The sequence below is a fragment of the Silurus meridionalis genome, chromosome 16 (assembly GCF_014805685.1).
Source record: "Silurus meridionalis isolate SWU-2019-XX chromosome 16, ASM1480568v1, whole genome shotgun sequence".
NCBI classification, from domain to species: Eukaryota; Metazoa; Chordata; class Actinopteri; order Siluriformes; family Siluridae; genus Silurus; species Silurus meridionalis.
The window spans coordinates 15075548-15098406 of record NC_060899.1 but is presented as its reverse complement, the minus strand read 5'-3'; the positions used below and the strand labels follow the sequence as shown (position 1 = coordinate 15098406).

Here is a 22859-nt window from a genome sequence, read left to right as displayed (position 1 = left end):
TCAGAGCAGAAATCAATTAATTAATTACAAAAAAAATAATAAATAATAATCCAAACGTTTAGGCTCGGTACAGTGCGCGTGCGCGTGAGGCCATGTCCATGGCTCGCGCGTCCTCCAATTCTCTGTGTGCACGCTTTTCTTTTTTTTTTTTCTTTTTTTACCACGAGTTCAGTTTTGTGTTTGTTTGTTTCGAGAAAAAAAAGCTAAACAAACTAAATGCACGCGCACAGACGCGCGCGCACACACACACACGCGCGCGTATCCAAAGCCAAGCTCGAGACAGCAAAGAAGAAGAAACAGAGCGGTGATCCGATTCGCAACTTTTTCCGATTTTTCTTCGTTTCCTCGCTAATAATTAACACTCACGCGCACACGCACGCACACACACACCGGACCGGGAGCGGCGGCGTGCCGAACTTTGTTCCCAGAGCGCGCGCCCGCCCCTCTGCCTCTCCGCGCGCGCCGCCCCATTCAGGAACTTCCTCCGGAGTAGAAAAAAAAACATGGCGTAAAGCGCGGTCACGGATCCACTGGGAACGTGCGCGTGCACGTGATCGAAAAGCAGCAAGAGCAGCAATCGCGACAATAAACAAACAAATAAATAATAATAATAATATCTAATAAAACTGATACTACGAACTTTAATAATAATAATAATTATTATTATTATTATTATAATAACAATAAACACAACTATTAGTAATACTAATACTACTAATAGTAATTTTAATAATAACAAATAATACATAAAATAACACAAAATGTAATTAAAAGCAACCATTACTGTTTTCTTTTATTTTATTATTATTAATACAAATCATCATCATCATCATCATTACAATACAAAATATTGATTTCATTTTCCATTTATTTATTATAACTTTAAATGAAATAAAGCTCATTTTCAGGAACAAAACGAACTGTTTATGCTCAGGGAGAACTGTTTTTCAATGGAAATAAAGTAAATAAAATAAAATAATCTGTACATTAATAGATTTACATAGTCGAAGTAAATCTTTATGTCTTTACTTTTCAGATTGTCTGTAAAAAAAACAATAACAACACAATACAATAAAAACAACAATGTAAAAGACTATGGCTGATAAACAAAAGCACAAATATGAAGACTATCTTCATTCCACACATCTGTGCACTTGTCTTTTCTTCACCTGTTCAGGTTTTCACCTTCGTCAAACACTTACATCATCAGATATAAGGGTTCTACATAGCAATTCTTTCTTTCTTTACTTCTTTTTTTTTCTTTCTTCTTCTTCTTGTTCTTCCTCTTTCGGCTGCACCCGTTAGAGGTCACCACAGCAGATCATTCGTCTTCTTATTTATTTATTTGTTTATTTATTCATTTAATAATAAAGAACTACATTATAAATAAAAACCTGATCAAATAAATGAAACACAATTTTTTTATTGAATATATGCTGTAATACCGCCCATGGCCGACAGAGGGAAACGTGTGAATGTCAAATAAATGCTTGCGCGCATTTGAAACAGTTAATCTATAAATGTAGTAATTCCCTTAATATATTTGATTAAATTGGCACAAATTCAATTGATATACCATAAAGTAAAGTATGCTGTATATATATATATATATATAAGTGTGTTTTTTATATTTAACTTTCTAAATATATGTTCGATTTAACTATTCTATTTATTTCAGTATACTTAATCTGCATTTAAGAAACACTCAATATAGTTAATTTATTAGATTATTTTTTCTGTTTATAAATGAATTAATTCATTATATTCTTCATTTATTCACTCATTCACATAATAATTGTTTAAGTTTTACATAAAACACAAAAGAATCCGCAGGTTTTCGCACATGCGCAGTACAAAGTGTGTTTCCGGTAAGTCCAACACGATTTTTAGAATTCCAGTATGTACTATTAATCATTTCGGTTTCTGTTTTGCAACGAGATGAAACAGAAAGGAAACAAAAACAAAATGTTGTTTTTTTTAAATAAAATAAAAACAACAAAATAATTTCGCTACCAGGAGTGGGGTTCGAACCCACGCGGACATATGTCCATTGGATCTTAAGTCCAACGCCTTAACCACTCGGCCATCCTGGTAAGCACGAAAACAGATACAGTTTTGGGTCTAAAAAAGCCTCCTCACCATTTTAACATTATTAATCTGTTCAGATACAATCCTACAATCTAAAGCACACTAAATACTTTCATAAACCTACTCCACATCTAAACCCTAAACATAATATTACCTTCGCTACATGACCACAAAACCTTCAAAGCAGATTTCAGACCTTATGGATGGTATAAAATACGCAATAAAAACACTGTAGTTTATAATTTAATATCTTAATAGCGATTTATTTGGCAGTCGTACCAATTGCAAATAAACACTTAATTCTAACTAGGTGCCCTACGAAGTACGTGGAATTACGTCAGACATCCGCCATATTAAGTGCACTACGTAGCTGTAGTGGACTGATTTGGGACACCGCCATGATTTAGGTTTGAATCTGAGGTCTTATACATTTCATTACTCTCTCTCTCTCTCTCTCTCTCTCTCTCTCTCTCTCTCTATCTATCTATATATATAATGCCTAATGTATAATTGCATCTATAGTGTACATGAATCACTAAAGAGGCAATAAATCCTTCTATAAACTATGACCTGGGCCTTCAATTCAATCCACACTAATCTCAAATCTAACTAATAAAAATAAACTTAATAATAAATATGTCATCTTATAAATCAACTCACGAAGCTCAGAGAAGTACCTGAAAGCCAGTCTGACAGACAAGCCAGTATTTGATAAGCTCAGATGTTTTGAGATGTTAGGATCTTCTCAGATCGTGTGAATGTAGACTACACAGGTACGAATGGAACACGTGTCTGGATCACTAACACTGTCAAAACAAAACAACCCTGTATTCTCACATACTTCAGATGGTTGTATATTCACTGGAGTTCTTTTGTTGTTGAATGTCATCAGAAAATCTTCAGTGTTTATCTTGTAACAGGTCGGATTGGACGGTAATGTTTTTTTTTTTTTCAGAAAATGACCTACGTACCAGATTGGACGACAGTCAAGAATTTAAATTGCAAAAGTAATAGTTACGCTCTGTGTTTTACTCGATGTTGTGCTGCTACAGTGTTTTTGTGTTGTTGTTGAACCAAATGTCATTTGCATACATGCGCTAATTGTAGGGTCCTGTGTTATCATGTTCACTTAATGTTGTTTTATGCAGCACTTTGTTCTTGGAGGAACATCTCACTTAATGTGTTCAATATCACAATAAAAACACTTGACATTCAATAGAAAAAAAAACATTTTCAAAGTTTTTTGTTGGTTTGTACGTGTGTTTTTTTTTTATGTTAACTTATTTAGTTGGAAATCTGTACAATTTGCCTTTTTAGAAACTTTTTCACAATGAACAACATGCAGTACTGTGTTACCAAAAAATCTCAGTTCCACAGTAAGATGAAATGTGACATATAATTCAGATTAAAGGACATTTTTAAAAGTGAAATCCTTTATTTGTTTTTTTTTTTTACAATAATTTACAGTTCATAATTTATGTCATGTTGAAGCAACAAAACACAAAATCAACGTGGGGAAAAAAATCATCACTGTGTTCATTTAGACACAAATGTAAATAAATTTAAAAATAAGGTTTTAATGAACACTACTTTTTCTCTGCTTGAAATATACCCCAGCGTTGCCCATCATGCTGAAGTTGGCCGTGTTTGATTGACTTTATGAATGTGTCTGGTGTGAATGTAAAATTATTCAAAATAAAAATAGACTCAAGTTGAGGAAATGAAAAAAGGATACCAGAGAGTTAACACAGACTCTCTCTCTCTCTTTCTTTCTCTCTCTCTTTCTCACTCTCCCATTATTTCCAAAAGAAAGGAATGCAAAACAACAGCCTGTTTTTCCTCTGTGGATTTGCATCTCTGTGGAAGATGTGCAACTTGAAATCCACTTGACTTCCCAACTATAATATAAAAACCATTTTTTATATTTGACAAATAAGTCCTTTCTGATTCAGTCTGCGTTCACACTGTTTACTTCCCTACAGTATATGATCAGTGTTTCCTGTCACACCACATTGCATGTTACTTGTCATTATCTTTTGTATTCACGCCCACTTGGTGTTTTTTGTTTTTTTGCAAAGGAGCATTACCTCGAACTTTCTTTTTTCTTTCTTCTAGTTCCTACTGTGTGTCAGGAACTGCACCCTTTCCACTTCAAATAAAATGCGGTTGGTCGTTTTATCTCATAGCAAAATGGTGAACACCCAGTTAAACATGAAATCCATTCACTTACACCGGTTTTATTGTCCAAACAATTTTCCCCTTAAACGTATGTAAGGATCAGGACACCATTGAAAACATTGACACACAACTAGATACACCTTCTTGGTTCGATGTTACTGGTTACATTTAAAAAGCACAAACACCAACGTTTCTCCAAGAGACAAATTTTCTCTGGAAGCTCTACAGGGTCCTCCATGAAAATACATTGGGAAAACGTTGGATGAAAAATAACGCTGATCTCATATTTAACATAGAACAACACAAACTCTTATTTCTAGACTTATCAGTAAACTCAAGTAAAATGCAGAGCAAACATTTTAAAGCTAATATGTTTGAAATTTGAAAAATCTGAATCTTCTATATATTTGTACTCTTATCCTATAATATAACAACAATACATAAAACACTCACACATGGGTCAAATGTATTTATTATTTTATCTTTGTTTGGTTACTGTTGAAATTCAGACTCGTCATCTTTTTTGACTTTCTCTCTCTCTCTTTCCTTCTTCCTCTCTTCCATTTTTGTTTTCTCTCTCTCCTTTTCTCTGTAGTACTCTTCTTTGAGGTCCTCCCTTTTCCGACGTGTCCAGCCTTTAGCGGTAACGTGGTACAGGTCGACGTTGTTGCCCGAGTAAGCGTCCCTGTGCGTGGCCCTATACACGGCTTCCCTGGCCACAGAGACCGCTTCGTCAACACTCATCCCCCAGTGAATCCTCTCATCCAGGATGGAGTATGCATAGGGAGAACCCGATCCCACTGAGAAAAGCTCACCCTTCAAACGGAGGCCATCACTGCACACATAAACAAGGCCCGGACCGGAGAGTTTTGTTGTTGTTGAAGTAGAAATGGGTGTTGTTTGGGTTTTAGGATCACTTTGGAAAGGATCTCTAGTTGTCATCAGAGCTTTACCATCGCTGTCTTGTCCAGAGGTTTCGGGATCACTTTCTGCCAGTGGTCTGCTATTGGACGATTTGCCAGTTGCACATTGTGTCACCTCTTTCTCGTGTACATCCCATCCACAGAGAGTAGCGGCTACACACAGCTCAGTGCCTTTAAAAGGGTGCAACATGTGGGACAGGAGCTTGGCGGCGCCCGCTGTCGACAGCCTTCGCTTGTTTCGGAGCTGGTAAAGTCTCAATTCCCTCGCTATGATGCGCTTCCAGAGGGCACAATCGGCCGAGGTTCCCGACGTGGTCCCCACCAGATGGGAATGGACAGGGATAATTTTTTGGGATGCCGGGCACGCGACTAATCCTGCACAGCTGGATCGGGAGTCTGCTGCAGCAATCACGCCACCCTGGAAGATGAATGCCAGCGTGGTGGTGCCGTGACCCAGAGGGAATGGCAGAGGAACAGAGGGAGAGGTTGAGAGAGAATTCGGGGAGTGTTGGGAACAGTCATTGCTTTTAGAAGTCCAAGGTGAGTTGTTTAAAATAGGCTGGGCTTGACCAAACTGAATAGGGCTTTTTGTTAGGTATTCTTGCACCGGTACATAAAATTCCAGTGGACTTGAATTTCTGGTTTCCTGCAGCCATCTGGTATTCGACCCACCTACGTGAAAGGTACTCACGAGAGACTTGGACCATGAACGTGGAGCGTTCCAATGAAGATCACTAGAGGGGTCGAGAAAATCGCACACATCTTGTAAAGCCATGTCATCCGAGAGACAATGCTAAAAAATGCTAATATTCACAGAACCTAGAACCTTATTAGCCTTGTGATACTCGGTCTGTTAAGTGAACTGAGCATTTTATACATTCGTCCTTTTATACATGTCTCTTATAAAGTGTCATCAGAACCTTCTCTCATGCTCGAGTGCTCTCTGTTTCAGTTTAGAGAGGCATGAAAACATCTAAAGCTACTGAAGCGAAACACACTATGCTGTTTTAAGCTGAGCTATGCACTCGGTTTTGTCAGTCCATGATGCCTTGCCGTTTAGTAAATTTGCTAAGGATAAATAAAAAATGTACTCGTGATACATTATGCAAAATATACTGCTATCAAATTACAATTATTTAACCTATTCAAACTATGATAATACAATAGTAACTGCTTTAAATTATTCATCTAAATATATCCACATCTTCAGGCTCAGCAGTGGAAATATACTGTAAATATCATTGCATCCACTTCACTGTTTGTTGCCCAGTTATAAATGCAGGGATTATCCCAGTTATACCAACAGCATTAAGATCTCTAAGTACTCTAACTATGCTTAACCTGATTGTGTCCATAGAAGCTTTAAATTCTAGTTGACTCACCACCTATGACTTCTTCATTTCTGAAGAAAAAGCATGTTGAAGCTCGTGTAAAGTTTGCTGCACAACATTTGGACAAGCCTGTGAAATACTGGGAGAATAAAGTCTGGTCAGATGAGACCAAAATGTAACTCATTGGATGCCATAATACACACCATGTTTTGAGGACAAATGGCACTGCACATCACACCAGAAACACCATACCAACATTGAAGTTTGGAGATGGAAACGTTATGGTGTGGGGCTGTTTTTCATCATACAATACTGGCAAACTTCATATAATTGAAGGAAATATGAATGGAAAAATGTACCGAGACATTTTTGATAAAAACCGGCTACCATCTACCAGGATGATAGAGATGAAACGAGGGTGGACATTCCAGCAAGATGACGATCCCAAACACACAGCCGAGGAAACTTTTAGAGAAAGCTGCTAGAATGGTCCAGCCAATCACCTGACTTGAATCCAATTGAAAATCCATGGAAAGAACTAAAGATCAGAGATTATAGAAGAAACCACAAACTCGTGCAACCAGTTTCTCCATACAGGAGGCATCTCAAAGCCTTCATTACCAACAAAGGTATAAATAATATTTTTTTCCCTGTGTCATTTCACATTATTAAACATTTTATGGTATGGGTTGATTTCTTTGTATGTCTTCATTGCATTTGGTTGTTACCAACATCTGGTAAACATCTGGAAAATTTCAACAGCACCTTATTTACTAAGAAAAATAGTGAGATGATCAACACTTATTTGATTGTAAATGTTAAAAACGATGCATTGAGATATGATTAAGATCTGGTAATGGAATAAAGATCATGGAGAGCAGGTGCTGCATGGCCCCACCTGCCTTTGAAATACGGAAGAATGACAAGTCACCAGTAAACAAATTCTCCCGAAGAGGAAGAATGCAGCTTCAACGCTTCCTGGATTATTCGTAAATCTGTTTTTTTCACGTCTCATTTTTTCTTTGGATTCTCCTGAAGCTGATTCGGAACCGAACCGAACCGATGCGCTACGACCTGGACAAGATGAGAGTATCGAGAAGTTCGGGCTTCTTCTTCAGCACAGTGATGGTCTGCGCCTCGCTGCTTTCAGTGGTAAGAAGGCAAAAAGAAAGAATTGAACAAACACCTTTATTTATCACAGGCTCATGTTTTAGCTACGAGTTCTTTCACTATCTGAACGCGTTCTAAAGCATTTCCTGGAACGCACCAAAGTTCCTGTTTCTTTCATACCAACTCATGAAATGACTCAAGCAGCTCTTATTAAACAGTAAAAACCCTAAAACAAGCTTCTAAATCATTCTGGTTTAAATCTAAAAACTCAATCTTGAAATAAATCAAACACTGCAATTTGATTTCTATTGAAATATTTCAGATTCTGCTGCTCCTGATACAGTGGATGAATAGAAATATAACCATAAAGAATATGTTCTTATGTTTTTACTCTCAAACCAAGTAAATAATCTTCAGATGTACAATCATCCAGACAATCAAAGTCCCAGAATGCACTGTGTGGATATGGAGAAGACTGCAGTGGTGTTGAGGTGGTGTGTTTGCAGGTTTGGATAGACTCGAGGACTAAAGCGCCGCTGCATCGCGAGCTCGAGTCGGAGGAGGAGCGATCGGCATTGTGAGAGTTGTGCGAAAATGTCCAAACGTCCTTTTCCGCAGCGACTTACAGTTCGTTATACTGAAGTTGAGGGTCAGGGCTCAAGGACACATCAGTTGGTGCGGTTGGGATTTGAACCCATAACCTGTTACGAAGTTATTTAAAAGGCATAATTAGATTATTAAAAGATTGTCCCTGGGACCTCGAATATGCAATACATTATTTATTACATGCAACAATAAATGGATAATAAGTACTATAGATCAGCTACAGGGATGTGTCATTTCATTTCAAGGTGCTTTGTGAAGTTCTTCCATTGTCTTATTTGTTCTTTTCAAGATTCAGTGCCACATCACCACACACACCACCATGTCCCCTTTGCACATGAGCCCATCCGGTGACTTTCTTCACTTCGACTCCTCACCTGACTTCGTCACCGTCAACTCCAGTGTGCAGCTGTCGTATTCCTGCTCCAAGTCCTGCATGGTGGGAGTCGAGATTTCACTTTCCACACCAGAAAAGACCGGACTCGTGACCTTTAGGAGATCGTGGACTCATGTCAGAGGAATCCAAAAACTTCGAACAAGGATGATTCAGCTTAAGTTCCCTCCTGCCGTGGTGTATAAGAGAGACTTTTTCCTCAGGCGGACGACAGAAGCCCAGGATGTGATGCTGAGAGCCTGGCTGGTGCATCTGGATGGAACAGAAAGCACCAGACGCCACGTTGGTGTTAATCAATACGAGGAAGCTGTGGTGAGAATGTTTAAAACCCTGCGGACGATCCCACCTCCGGAACGTCCCGCCAAATCTTGGGACAGATGTCTTGCGTGGGGGGTGGAGCTCATTTGGAATGGGACAAAAGACAGAATAGAGAAGTGTCCTATTGGGTCAGGTGAGTTTCTAGCCTGCTTTTATTTTTTCAGCTTTTTATTTTTATTATTATTATTTATCGGTGGTTTTCAAGTTAACAATGTGATGCATTGACTTAAAATAGAGATCATTGGGGGAATGAGAGGGAGGGCAGTGGAGTGGTGTGGTTGCAGGGAGAAGAGGTGGAGAAGGTGGAGGAGTTCAGGTACCTGGGATCAACAGTGCAAAGTAATGGAGTGAAAGGGAAAGTTTATAGGACTGTGGTGAGACCTGAGATGTTGTATGGATTAGAGACAGTGGCATTGAGTAAAAGACAGGAGGTGGAGCTGGAGGTAGGAGAGCTGAAGATGTTGAGATGTTTGTTGGGAGTGATGTTGATGGACAGGATTAGAAATGAGTTTATTAGAGGGACGGCGCATGTAGGACGTTTTGAAGACAAGGTGAGGGAGGTGAGATTGAGATGGTTTGGACATGTGCAGAGGAGGGACATGGGGTATATCAGTAGGAGAATGCTGAGGATGGAGCCACCAGGAAGGAGGAAAAGAGGAAGACCAAGGAGAAGGTTTATGGATGTGGTGAATGAAGACATGCAGGTAGTTGGTATGAAAGAGGCAGATGTAGAGGACAGTAGTATGGAGACGGAGGACCCGCTGTGGCGCCCCCAAATGGGAGCATCATTTTTATAAAAAGTGACCAATATTTGACATGTGGATTGATTTTTTCTCGCTAAACTGTTTCTCTAAATGGTCCAACGATGTTGCAGATGTAGTGAGACTCCTGACGTTCCCTTTTGCAAACACTGGAGAGACATACGGAGTCATCCGGACGTTTCCGGCCTTGGCCAACAGAGAGATGGCGACTGCAAGCTTTGGTGCTCGAGTGGAACCCAGGTAAGACCAGCAAGTTAACAAGTGGACAAATTTACAAAGTATGTTTACTTTAAAGCTTATATCTTAACCATCAGTGTTGTTTTATAGGCTGACCATGTCAGTGTGGATATATCTGCTCCAGCGGTGCAGGGCAAAGCTCTGCAGCATCATCAAGCACGTGAACGAGCAGAGGAAATACACAACGCCTCTCCTGCTCCTGAGCGATACAGGTAACTTCATCATCCCTGAACCAGAAAGGTTGCATTACATCATCGCTAAAGCGTGTGAAGGATTTTTATGTGCTTCACTTCATATTGTCGCTGCATCCTGTTTTTCTTTTTATCCACAGTTCAGTCAAATATCTGTGTCAAACATCTGAGTTCCTGTTTTTGTTTGTGTTTCATACAAACTTATGAAATGATTTGTAACTGAACAGATGTTGCACAATAAAAAAACAAACAAGCTTCGAAATGAGTTTGCATTAAGACTAAAAACTCCATCTTGAATTTTATTAAACACTAAAATGAGGTTCCGCTTTTGAGTCTGGTTCCTCTCAAGGTTTCCTTCTCATAACATCTAAGGGAGTTTTTTCTTGTCACAGTCACCATGGCTGCTCATCAGGGATAAACACACATCGCTCACCTTAACTGTAAAGCTGCTTTGAGACGATGTCTGTTGTAAAAAGCGCCATAGAAATAAACTTGTCTAAAATATTACTCTGATGAGAAATTTCATTAGATTTAGTAGCCATCAATACTACCATGATGCATTGTTCTGACATAATGCTCATTAAAAAAAAACCCAGAATGCGATGGATCTTTACGTTTTTTTCTGTGGAAAAATCGGTTGTTCTTGGCTGGCAGGATGGAATCACAAGATTCACCAGATTCACCAGATTTACCTCAGCTTTTCCCTCATGTGTTTCCTTGCGTAGGCAACCTCGTGGTGCAGGTGCGTTTGACCTCTGGACTGGAACGTGCCTTCACAGTTCACACAAATCTACCTCTTCTTACCTGGATCCGTCTAGACCTCTTCATCCAGACCTCAAAGGTGCTCCGAGTTAATCCACCGAACTCCTGGTGGTTGCTATTTTTACATATTGTTCAAATAGAAACTTTTGTTGTTACAGAGGGTCAATCTGCATATTATTTGCAAATACACTTAGTTCATAGGTTCCTTGCCTCTGAAACCACCTAAGGATTTTCTTGGAAATATTTATTTTTTTTCACAAATATTTCTATTTTTGAATCCGTTTTTGTAATGTTTCATGAGTTCTTCTAATGTCACACTGCAAACCGATCCTTCGCACACAGCTTTAGGTACTTTATGACATCAACATGATAGTTTGGTGTTAAAAAAGTAGTTAAAAAAAAACCCTATTGAGATACTGTCCTAATGTCTGCTTCACAGGATTTTCCTTCCTTGCACGCTTTTATACAGAAATGACAATCACCATGATTCAACACCTTATTGATTATCTGAGTATTAATTGTATGATTACTGGTAAAAACAATTAATTACACGTCATTCCCAGGCTCGAGAGTGTGAAAATGATGAAATATGACTCCTAAATGGTAATCGTTTCTGTTATATTGTCTCCAGGTGAAGGTGATCATCACGCAGGCCGACTCTGAAGACCACCTCACGGAAGGCGTATACAAGTACGAGTAAAGACATGTGTAAACAAATCAATAATACTCCATATCAGCAACGTTGTCATGGGTTTGTTGTAGCGTGTTATGGTCTCCGTTTGAGATGTTTCCAGCGCGCTAGTGAATGACGGGTTCCATCAGCTTGGCTTCATGATCGGTGTATTAAAAGGGCTCCGTTAAATTATGGAGACAAAACGCTGTGAATGGCTTGAAACGCCAATGGCTTGTGTTGCCATGTTGGTTAGATTCTCCGAATTATAAATTTGTATAGACAAATTATCAACAAATTCCCAAATATAGATATGGGCGTGGCTTTGCTACAGAGATTGTTGTAATATATACTGCTAATCTTAGCGAATTTTAAAGGAAACAAAGCGGATGCTACACTTGCGAGTTGCAATTGATGAACCTTTCAGTAAACATATATAAAGAATTTTATGAAATCAACCAAAGCTTATAACGACGTAGTGAACATCAGTGCTTCTCCATATGAGCGTGTAGCTAGTAAAAGTAGCTTGCTAATCTTCTACGATTGTTTACTTTCTGTATACGCAGTGTAGCTCCACTCTTCTGGGAAGATTTTGTGGAGATTTGTGGAAATTCATTCAGCCACAAGGGTGTTAGTAAAGTCAGATACTGATGTAGGTGAGAAGGTGTGGAGGCCTGGGGTGCAGTCAGTGTTCACATTCATCCAAAAAGGTGTTCAGTAGGATTTAGAGCTCTATGGCAGGAGATCTTTCACATTTTCCAAACCTTGTCTGGAGCAGGTTTAAGTGGCTGAGTTCAAATGAAAGGAACATTTCATGTTACTGCATCCAGAGACAAGAGACAACTCAGTGTCTTGTGTCCATATAGTGTAGCTTGTATAGTTAGCTTTGCTAATCTTTCCAGAAGCTAGTACGACTCAGAACTGATATTACAATTCTGGAAAATGTTCACTTGCTGCTACACAACAGACTACAAGGAAAAGATCACAAAGAGACCTAATGACTCATTGCTTGCTAATGTAACTGTAGCTTTCCACTGTAGCTTTAAAGCTAAAACAGAAAGTGATGTTAGGGTATCTCCATACACTTTTGGTCTTTTACTATTGTCCTCAGACAGACACAGTGATAATTAAAGCATGTAGATAAAGACGTAACTTTTTTTATACCAATGATTTTGGAAAGATACACTTCCTGTGCTTATTAGCCACATTAGCTTTGTAGCACAACACTAAACACTAGCCATGTCTTCTCTGATTGATTACATTGAGACAAATCATTTCTCACAGAAATATTACTGTAATCTGTCATCAAAAAGTAAAATATTTATGAAAACTTGTGTCCCACGTTCCAGTTTTCAGGAAGATGTCCTGTATAATGACATTTTGGGATACTTCGTGATTGGCGGCTGCATCTACATGCCGGGAATTCATGGTTATATTGGACCGGTTAAATATTACCGCTTAGGCTCCGAAACGGTGAGCATGAACCTTTTCACCTCTTTCATAACCTCTTATGGTCTTATGGTGCTTATCTTAGGATTACTTGATGTTATCTAGCTTGCTAGTAATGACTCGCTAGTAATGACTCGCTAATGGCAGCTTGGGATCGATCATGGCCCATATTTACTTGTATTGTTAGCTATTCCTCAATTTATATTAAACTAATGTTAACTAGCTTGATGACTTTCTTTTTAGCTATATATTTTACAGTTATAATTATAATTGTATACTTACCCTAAAATTGTTAGCGATCTTGCCAACTGCTACAGCAGCTAGCCTAATGTTAGCTTTTAATAAACCTTGGATGTTTTATATAATAACTGGTTTTCCTTTAAATAAACCAGTATGATGCCCTTGGAGATAACATTAGCTGTTGGAACATTAACGTTCCAATTATGTCGCTTATGTGCAACTCGGTCACGTGACGCCATTCTATCATGCGTATCTGCTTTTTAAGGTGGTGAACCCTCTGACTCCAGAGAGAACACTGAAGGAACTGAACGAAGCCCACAGACGGTGTGAGGATATTAAACAGATCAGTGAAGGCTACGTAAAAGCTCTGCAAGACAGCAAAGCCGCTCTCGCCAACGGTAAATGCTTTATACGCTCACCGGCCATTTTATTAGGAACACCAAAACACCTATGCTGTCTTGTGATTGGCAACAATACAGAATATAATCATGCAGATCAAATCTAGAGTTTCCTTTAATGTTCATACCAGGAAATAAATCTGACTTGATATGGTTGATGGTACCAGGTGTACATGTTTTGGGTAATTTAGAAACTGCTGATCTCTTGGGATTTACACAGAATGGTGCGACATACAAAAAAAATCCTGTTCTGCAAGTGAAAATGCTTCCAGTAAGAGAGAAATAAAAAAAATAAAAAAACCCAGACTGATACAAGCCAAAATGAACGCAGTAACCAAACACCCTTTGAGCAGAAAAGCAACATAGAATGCATGGCATGCCAGAACTTGGGGCACATGGACTGCAACAGCGTAGAAGAATAAGGATCTGGTCATAATCAATGAGCTGAAGAGTCTGTGAAACACTGAATGATATTTATATTGTTCTTCATCACTCTTTCAGATGTGTGCGTGTCATGTTACGAGCAGTTAAGGAGGACATTTGTCCCAGAAAAGTGCTTGCAGACATGGTCCTGGGATCACCAGACGAAATATAGCGCTGCATTGAAGATTCTCAGGAGGCATGAGGAAGAACTGGTGTCTGGTATGGTATTAGGCGTTAGTTCAAGGGACACAATCATTTATTTATTTATTCATTTATTTATTATAATAATAATAACCACAAGTGTAATTATTTTATAATGCATTGCTCTGCCTCTAGGCCTATGGAACAGCAAAACGGCATCCCTCTTCGGCCAGCGCCTCTACAACGACGTGCTAAAGAGCATAGCAGATGGCGGTTTGGTAGACATCGAAAGCTCGTTACTGGATCTCCTGAAGCTGTGCTCGTGCTGGGGGCATCACCAAGCAGCTCTCATGCTCGCCACTTTACACCTTTCAGGACTCGGAGTGCCGGCGGACCAGGAGAAGGTAGCGCAAGATCTGATTTTGTATGTAGATGTGTGTATAATTGATAAAAAAATAAAAATCCTGAATATCGTGAACCAAATGTTCTCCTTGTTCTCCACAGGGCCACGTGTACAGCCTGATTGGTGGGGTACAAGACGAGCGTCTGGCTCTGCTGCATTTGGGCTACAAGCACATGCAGGGTCTCGACGGATTTCCTAAGGACCAGGACACGGCATACGGGTACTACGCCAACGTGGGAAGGCAGACCAGCATCGATCATAATAAAGTCCAGGACTCAGAGGTGAGATCTTTATTATTAATAATCAGCAAACACTTTAGGATTAATACCTGATGACATGTATTGAAACATGAAAAATGCCATATTTTTATTTATATCCTCAGCTCCTTCAGGCATATTATAAAATGTAATATTAAAAGAATATATATTTTACATATTTCACCCTTTTTTTCTTTGCATGAAGTTCCCCATGTTCTCCCCCTGGGTGATCGGGGTTCTCTGGTTTCCTCCAACATACCAATATGTACGATTTGGCCCAAATTTGCCCCTAATCGATCATGAGAATCCAGGTTGTGTTCATGCAACAAACTTGTGTCATGTTCAAACTTTTGTCCTTCTGAAACTTCATGCAAGGTACTGAAACTTTCAGTATGTAAAAAGCTCCAGCTCATGCCTGACCGCACTTTCGACAGAAGCGTGTCAAGAGAGTGCATGTAAATTAGTGATAAAAGGTGGCGGCTTAACCAAATATAAAGAGCATTCGCTTTTCAGAGATTCCTGTGTTTGCTTCAAAGCTGTGAAGAATTTGGGATGAAAACGGAGTACCACCAAAAAATAAATCAAAAATAAGAAACACAGTGAGTCTAATGTCTGAAGTCATAAACACTTCAACAACATCTGAAAAACGTCTTTATTCATCATATATTGTATTTTTACGTATACATATATGGCTAAAAGTATTGAAACACCTGACTTTTTAATCCAAATGTGGTTCTTCTCCAAACTGTTACCACAAAGGTGAAGGCACACAATTGTGTAGGACGTCTTTAGATGCAGTAGGTTGAAATTTTCCCTTCACTTAAACCAGGAGACCCAAACCTGTTCCAGCATGATGATGCCCCTGTTCACAAGTGGAAGTGGAGTGGAAGCTCTCCTGCTGTAGAGCTCAAAACCCATTGAACACCTTTTGGATAAATTGGAACGTTGGCTGCACCGCAGGGTTTCTCACCTCACCTCACCTACACTCCAAAAGCAAAAGCAAATAGAGACCAAATGTGGTATATGAGGATTAAAAAAGCACAGAAGAATCTTTTGCTCAGGCGTCCACAAACTCCCTATATTGTATTTAAACATGAGATATGTCATACCTTATTCTGGGGATTTGTCCTTTTCCTGTCATTTCCAAATCATTCAGTAGATACACCACTGGTACATGTATATATTATTAGACTATGATATTAAATCTGTATCGAATTAAAGCGGTGAAAAATATTAATGTTATAAAGTTAAGTAAAAGTGCTAAAGACTGAGTCTAATCAGGACCACCGCTGACCTCATTCGTTCATTTCCAGCAAGTCCTCACCGAGAACATCCACTTAACCAACCCGGAGGAGCTTCAGATGCAATCGGGCGAGTCGGATGAAATGGTACAGTTTCTCAAGCACCAGGCTTATAGAGGAGACCCCGAGTCCCAGGTGCGCTCTTTTCGACAGAAATAGCACGAAATTTCCCTCTGCTTTTAATTCACATGGACGAGTTGTTGTTTTTGAGTCATGGCTCCAGTTGCTCAAAGCATTATTTTGTGTGTGTTTGTGAACGAGATAGAAAACACTGGCACGGATGTCATTCTTCGGCAGCAACGGGATGACCAAGGACATCGGCGCGGCTATGAAATGGTACGCCAGGAGCGCCATGCAGATGACGGACGCTTCGGCCATGTACGACTACGCCATCCTGCTGCTGAAGGTCAGCCCAGTAAACTCAGAAATGACCTCGAGTGGCATTTGCATAATCTTCTTCTTCTTCTTTCTGTCCTCGACTTCTGCCTTGACATATGGAAAAGAGGCTGTCTCTCCCCTGCACATGACCAAACCATCTATCACCTTGTCTCCAAAATGTCCTACCAGTGCAATCATTGTGTTAAACTCATTTCTAATCCTGTCCATCTTTATCCCTCACACTGAAAATCGCAGCATCTTCATCTCTGTCACCTCAAGCTCCGCCTCCTGTCTTTCTGTCAGATTTTCCACAAACCTTAAACATCAGCCAGCTAAGACCCCTTGGTGGGCAGTTTTACATGCTGAACCCCTTCAAAGTGTCAATTTGCAATGCATGTTCTCAGTTCTCGAAACAATTTTAATTGCTGTTCATCAGGGAATCGGAGGGAAGAGGAACAAAACCCTGGCACTGAAACTTCTAGAAAAGGCGGCTGACATGGTAAGAACCAAATCAAATCGTATCATTATCAATGTTTTCTGATTTTAAAACTCAGGGTATATGTTTTGGGGGTGAGCCCGAATAGTCGAAGATTCGATGTTTCAATAGGAGGAGTCTGATTCGGCTACCAATCCCACACTCGAATCTTCTCAGAAGTGTTATGAAACGCGGATCGTGCCATTTTGGTTAGACGGGGGGGTCTGATTTCACATACAACTTCTCAGTTTTCTCCCAGAAAGCTAATTTACAGCCTGAGAAAGGCTTTTAATTAATGCATATTTTAAACATGCATGAATAAATCAGTAATTTATTCGTATATATTAATCAGTAATCAATAATATTACAATTTTGTAAATATTTGGTAATATTTGTCTGGGAGATTCTGGTTTAAATTTGTTATTTTTTAGGTTCATTGATTCGAAATGTTTTCGTACATTTTCTTCTTTATCTTTTTATATCTTTCTATATTTTTTTCAGGGCTACGTGGACGCTCTGAACGCTCTCGGCTGGTACCACGGGACCGTGGGAAAAAATGACAGCAAAGCTGCGTACTACTTCGACCTGGCTGCTCGTAAAGGCAGTCGAGACGGCGTGTTTAACTTGGGCGTGTATCACCTGAACGGCGCCATTCCAGACTCGCCGGGCAGAAACGAGGTAGGCGGCGAGGACACACCAACGTTTGTGTGCAGCGGTGCTTAAAATGAGAAACATGACACTGTTAATAAAACACAACCGTTTTTAAGAATCAAACACACACATGAATTTTAATACTCGTGTTGTTTCATGACTCAGATTTCAGATTTATACGAAAATCTGTATTAAAAGATAAATTAAGAATAGTAAAATGGGAGACAGGGAATATCCGAGTTTAAAACTTAACATTTTTAAGTTCAAAATTTTCAAGAAAAAAAAAAATCTAAATTTTTGAGAGAAAAAAAAAAAAAAAAAGGAATGAAAAAACTAAACATTTTGAAGTTGTAAGTGAGAAATTTGGAGAATTTTTTTTTACATTTTTGAGGAAAAACTATTTTTTTGAGAAAAAAAAAATCAAAATTGTAGAGAAAAAAAAATCTTCAAGTTAAAAACTGTAAAAAATTATGAGAAAAACCTCACAAATTTATGAGAAATAAACAAAGTTTTGTGTTTAAATCTCAAAAGATTGTGGGTTTTTTCTATTAAGAAATACGTTGCCAGGTTTGACATCGCTTGTTTTCCATTATGCCTGGAGTGGAAGATCTAATCAAACCTTTTTTCCCTTAGATTTGGCAACAAGGGAATGAATGAACAAGCCCAGAATCACCAGATCATCATACTGGAAATTTTCGAGTTTTAAAATCGGGAATTCTCCTCCTAAATTATTTTTAAAAAATGCCATATTTTTCCTTATACGTCGTCGTAGATGTATAAAGAGTGTTAAGAAGTGGATTTCTTGTGTCGTGTTTCCAAATATTTCAAATAATCTCACTGTGTGTGTGTGTGTGTGTGTGTTACAGACAGCTGCGTTTCAGTGTTTCCTGAGTGCGGGGGAGCTGGGTCACATGGAGGGCGCCTTGGAGGCGGCATCATCTCTCTCTCGAGGACACTTACCAGGCGTGAGCAGAGATCCCGAGAAAGCCGTGGCGTACGTTTAACCGTCTCGGTGCAGCTTCTGTGAAATAAGAAACGAACACCGAAACATCACAGCACATCCTGTGTGTTTTATTCCTCTTATATGAAAATGCCATAATTGTTAGAGGACAGGATTAGAAATGATTTTATTGTGGTTGCCATGTAGAACGTTTTGGACCACTTGGATTAATGAAACTGGGATGCTGTGGAATTGAGATTCATCATTTTTGAGTTTTGTTTCATTTGGATGAAAACGTTTCTCTTGTTGCCCTTTTTAACATACGCACTTTTCTTCCGAAGTCTCCTGAAGCCGATCAGCGAGAGGAACGGCCACCTGGGCTTCACCGTCCGAGACGCTCTGAGAGCTTTTCAGCAAGGGTCATGGTAACATCCATGATTTAATCGCCTGACCTCTTTTTATTCTCTACTTCATCCCTTCGGCTTTCAATCTTCAGCTTTGAGTGACTTGCAGCTTTCATCACTGACTCACTACACACGATCAGTCCATTGTGTTTGTATACTTTATGTATGATGTTGCTTTTTTTCTTGTTTTCAGGGACGAGGCGCTGTTGAAATACTCGCTTCTCGCCGAAACCGGGTTTGTCGTGGCTCAGACGAACGCCGCACACCTCTGTGAGGTAAACCTTCATTCCACTACAGTACATTTGACACACACCAGATCCTGACAGCCCGATCGTATTTCCACGATTGGTGTGTTCATTAATTATAACAACAACGCATTAAAGCCTTGATAAGACCTGCCTCTGAGACCCTAACGAGTCCTGGGAGGCCTGACAGGTGTGGTGCAGTGCCACCAGTGTTGACTTTCTAAAGCCATTTAATGATTAGTGCTTGTTAAGTGTTGAAAGATCTCATTAAAGATGTGATGAGATGAGATGAGATGAAAGATAAAGACTTTTTATATCCACTGTACAGTTAATGTAGTAATGCTGATGCTCACGATGTCATTTCGCTGAACTTTCTTCTTCTTCTTGGCAGGTCCTGAAGCACCGTTCTTCCTGCCAGTTGAGGTATCACAACTTCTCCACCTATAACCACGTCCCACAAGAATCAGGTGTGTGTGTGTGTGTGTGTGTGTGTGTGTGTGTGTGTGTGTGTGTGTGCACTTACTGCATAGGAATATGACTATTTACTGCTTAAACTGCTTAAAGCTTAAAGCTGAATACTCGAATGTGATTGGCCAGAACAGGTTTCTATAGCAACATCTTAACCAGTGATAGACTTTCATTGTTCCATTAATATGTTTTAAGCAGAATAAACCACTTGGGGTCATGTATTCATCCCTCTCTCTCTCTCTCTCTCTCTCTCTCTCTCTCTCTCTCTCTCTCTCTCTCTCTCTCTCTCTCTCTCTCTCTCTCTCTCTCTCTCTCTCTCTCTCTCTCTCTCTCTCTCTCTCTCTCAGGTCTGCTGAAGATGGGAGATCATTACAGTGCAGTAGGTGACATGGTTAAGGCAGTAGAGCTGTACAGCAGAGCAGCGCTGAGAGGCAGTGCACAGGTAGAGCACACACACACACACACACACACACACACACACACACACACACACACACACACACACACACACACACAATTTTCCCTCTTCTTTTTGTCCTTCCTATTTGTACTTCCTACACTTTTACTACTGGTTGAAACCATCATAGTGTCACGTGTTTCTTTCCTGGGTTCTCCGGTTTCCTTCCACTTTCCAAAATATGCTTATAGATTCTAGATTTTTCTCCCAATCCAAACTGGCTCTGAAATAAAAAATGTCTGTCCAGCATTGGTTTTATTGTCCAGATTTTGGAGCTGCGTTTACTCTTTTCACCGTGGATCTTATACAGTAGTCGTATGATGTCATCTTTAAACCTTTAGGGGACGTACAACCTGGCAGTGATGAGCGAGAACGGACACGACATCCCCGCACATATCCTGGAGCGAATGAAGATCTCGAATGGGCCTCAGCTGAACCAAAGCGCACTAGTGGAGAAACTGTTACTCAGGTGCGCAGTTTATACTCTGAAGTTTAGAATTGTTATAGTTTTCATTTCATTTGTTTTATTGATTTATAGAGCAGATATTTGTCACATTAACTGGACACGGTCGAATAATTGTTCTGAAGGCAAGATGATCTGAGGGAAGTCCTGAGAGAAGATCTTTTTTTTTCTTTCCCGTTTTCTCGTGACTTAATTTTCTCATGATCTCGACATAACAAAAGTTGTGGTGCGCATCTCTGTCTAGATGCAGGGAGCTGGAGGGTAAAGGAGGAAAGATGGCGGAGATGACCCCATGCTCTCTGGCTTTTTTCGGACTACGTGTCTCCAGAATGTGGCACAGCTTCACCGGCTGCACCGTCCACCTCACCCTAACCCTCGCCACTTTCCTCCTGCTAGTGCTCGCCATCGTGACGCAGAGCGCGCTCGGTAAGATCTTCACCACCGCATGTTTCCTTCACTACCTCACATACAGACATTGGATGCGTTCCATATCTCTCTAATTTAATCTTTGTTCTTTTGTTCGGTTCTCCAGCCCAATACTCAGCAGCTCCTCCACACAGCGTTCCTCATCGCTCCTCAGTGCCGCACAGAGAACCGCCTAACCTCGATCAGGTCACAGAAACTCAGACATCAGACTCTCCCGTAGGAGACGGACCCTCAAGAGATCCCACACGGATCGGTCAAAGTTACGTGACCCGGCACGTCCGTTTCCTGCAGGAGGCGGCCGATCTGGTTGTCACGGCAACCGGAGTGTTACTGTGCGCCTTGTTCACGATATTTGTCTCTCATCTGATTTAAACACACTGAATAATAACACAAATGTGAAGAACACTTTAAAAACAACACAATAATAATAATAATAATAATAATAATAATAATAATAATAATAATAATAAAAGTTTATATTTAACAATAAAACGTCCCGTTCAGGAAGTTCTCATTCGTGTGATGTTGTGCCAAAAACTGCTCAACAGCGCCATCTTCTGACAGAAGAACAGATCTGGATATTGGGATTTCTGGATTTTTTTTTATCGATTTCAAAGAAAAGTTTTTTGCATATTTTGCACAAGCAATTTTATCAGTAATGAATAAATACTTGATTTTATTTTATTTTTTCTCTACCACACAACATGTTTGCCCAGCCTTGGTGTGTCATTAGGTTGTGTTATTCCAGAATAAAATTGTCATGGATCTTTTTCAATAAAAAGAAATAAAAGCTATGGGTTCAATCTCACAAAAAAAAACAAACACACAATGGGCCCTGATTCTACATGAGTAAAGCGTCCAACACTAATAATCACTGAAGACAAAAAGACAAATCACTGAAAAGAAAAGACATGAGATGTCAGATACTGATGGTCGTTTTAGAGCAAGAGCTTTTTATGAAAGCAGAAAAGTCTTTACCCCCCTGTTCAAATGTGGGCAACTAAAGGAAATAAAGAAATCAGGTGTTAGACTACACAACAGGTTCAAAAGTAATGGGACACCCAGCCATATGTGGTTGGAGGCACACACTTGTATCGGACGTCTTTGGATGTGGTGGCAGGACATCATTCCTTGAACTAGGAGACCCAAACCTGTTCCAGCATAAAAAAGACTTTATTTTTTTATCAAAAGTTATGCATCTAAACTATCCTAAATACATACATCATGCTTCAAAGTGTCATGTTTTTGTCTAATAGCACACTGTTTCTTTCTGGTTTTATGTGGTTCCTGAAGTTCGAGGTGTAGAGCATGAGATAAGAGTGGTGAAGGCCCAAAGGTCTCATTATTATCTCAACAGATTAAAAAAGGCACGTGACACAGGAAGCAACCGACTATAAAGGTTAAGGAAGTACTTATATGGAGTTGGAGAGTTTGGCTTGAAGATGATGAAGATTTAGAAACTGGAAAACGAGCAACATAAGAACTAGAAAAATGAGAAACAATAAGATGTTGCAAAAAAAAATAAAAAATACCTGGAGCACCTCTTTTTGAAAAAATAAATAAAAAAATACGGAAACCATTGTGGAGAAAAAAAAATCATTTCTGTCATTTTTACCGAAACCCCTAGAGGGCGACAAAACCCCACATTTACAAGCTATACTTCCCTTGTATTCATTTAAACATTAAAGAGAAATAAAAATCTATCTATCTATCTATCTATCTATCTATCTATCTATCTATCTATCTATCTATCTATCTATCTATCTATCTATCT

At 39.5% G+C, this 22859-nt stretch overlaps 2 protein-coding genes and 1 non-coding gene across 3 annotated transcripts; 1 reads left to right on the top strand and 2 right to left on the bottom strand.

Annotated features, from left to right (window-relative positions):
• Window positions 1–2010: 2010 nt before the first annotated feature.
• trnal-uaa lies at window positions 2011–2093 on the bottom strand. Its single transcript has one exon. It is a non-coding gene; the product is annotated as a tRNA-Leu (tRNA).
• Window positions 2094–3691: 1598 nt separating this feature from the next.
• Window positions 3692–7254, bottom strand: psmb11b (proteasome 20S subunit beta 11b). Its single transcript, XM_046869920.1, has one exon. The coding sequence runs from the start codon at window positions 5962–5964 to the stop codon at window positions 4759–4761; it is 1206 nt and encodes a 401-aa protein (XP_046725876.1). The 5' UTR covers window positions 5965–7254; the 3' UTR covers window positions 3692–4758.
• A 185-nt stretch (window positions 7255–7439) lies between these two features.
• On the top strand, window positions 7440–21916 carry LOC124399161 (protein sel-1 homolog 3). The gene is made up of 23 exons (XM_046869918.1): window positions 7440–7672; window positions 8526–9078; window positions 9820–9946; window positions 10034–10155; window positions 10860–10975; window positions 11528–11586; window positions 12916–13039; window positions 13521–13653; window positions 14155–14295; window positions 14413–14621; window positions 14722–14901; window positions 16191–16313; window positions 16444–16584; window positions 16993–17055; window positions 17533–17709; window positions 18549–18676; window positions 18964–19047; window positions 19220–19301; window positions 19663–19738; window positions 20087–20181; window positions 20538–20665; window positions 20904–21085; window positions 21192–21916. The coding sequence occupies exons 1-23, from the start codon at window positions 7583–7585 to the stop codon at window positions 21455–21457; spliced, it is 3399 nt and encodes a 1132-aa protein (XP_046725874.1). The 5' UTR covers window positions 7440–7582; the 3' UTR covers window positions 21458–21916.
• Window positions 21917–22859: the final 943 nt, after the last annotated feature.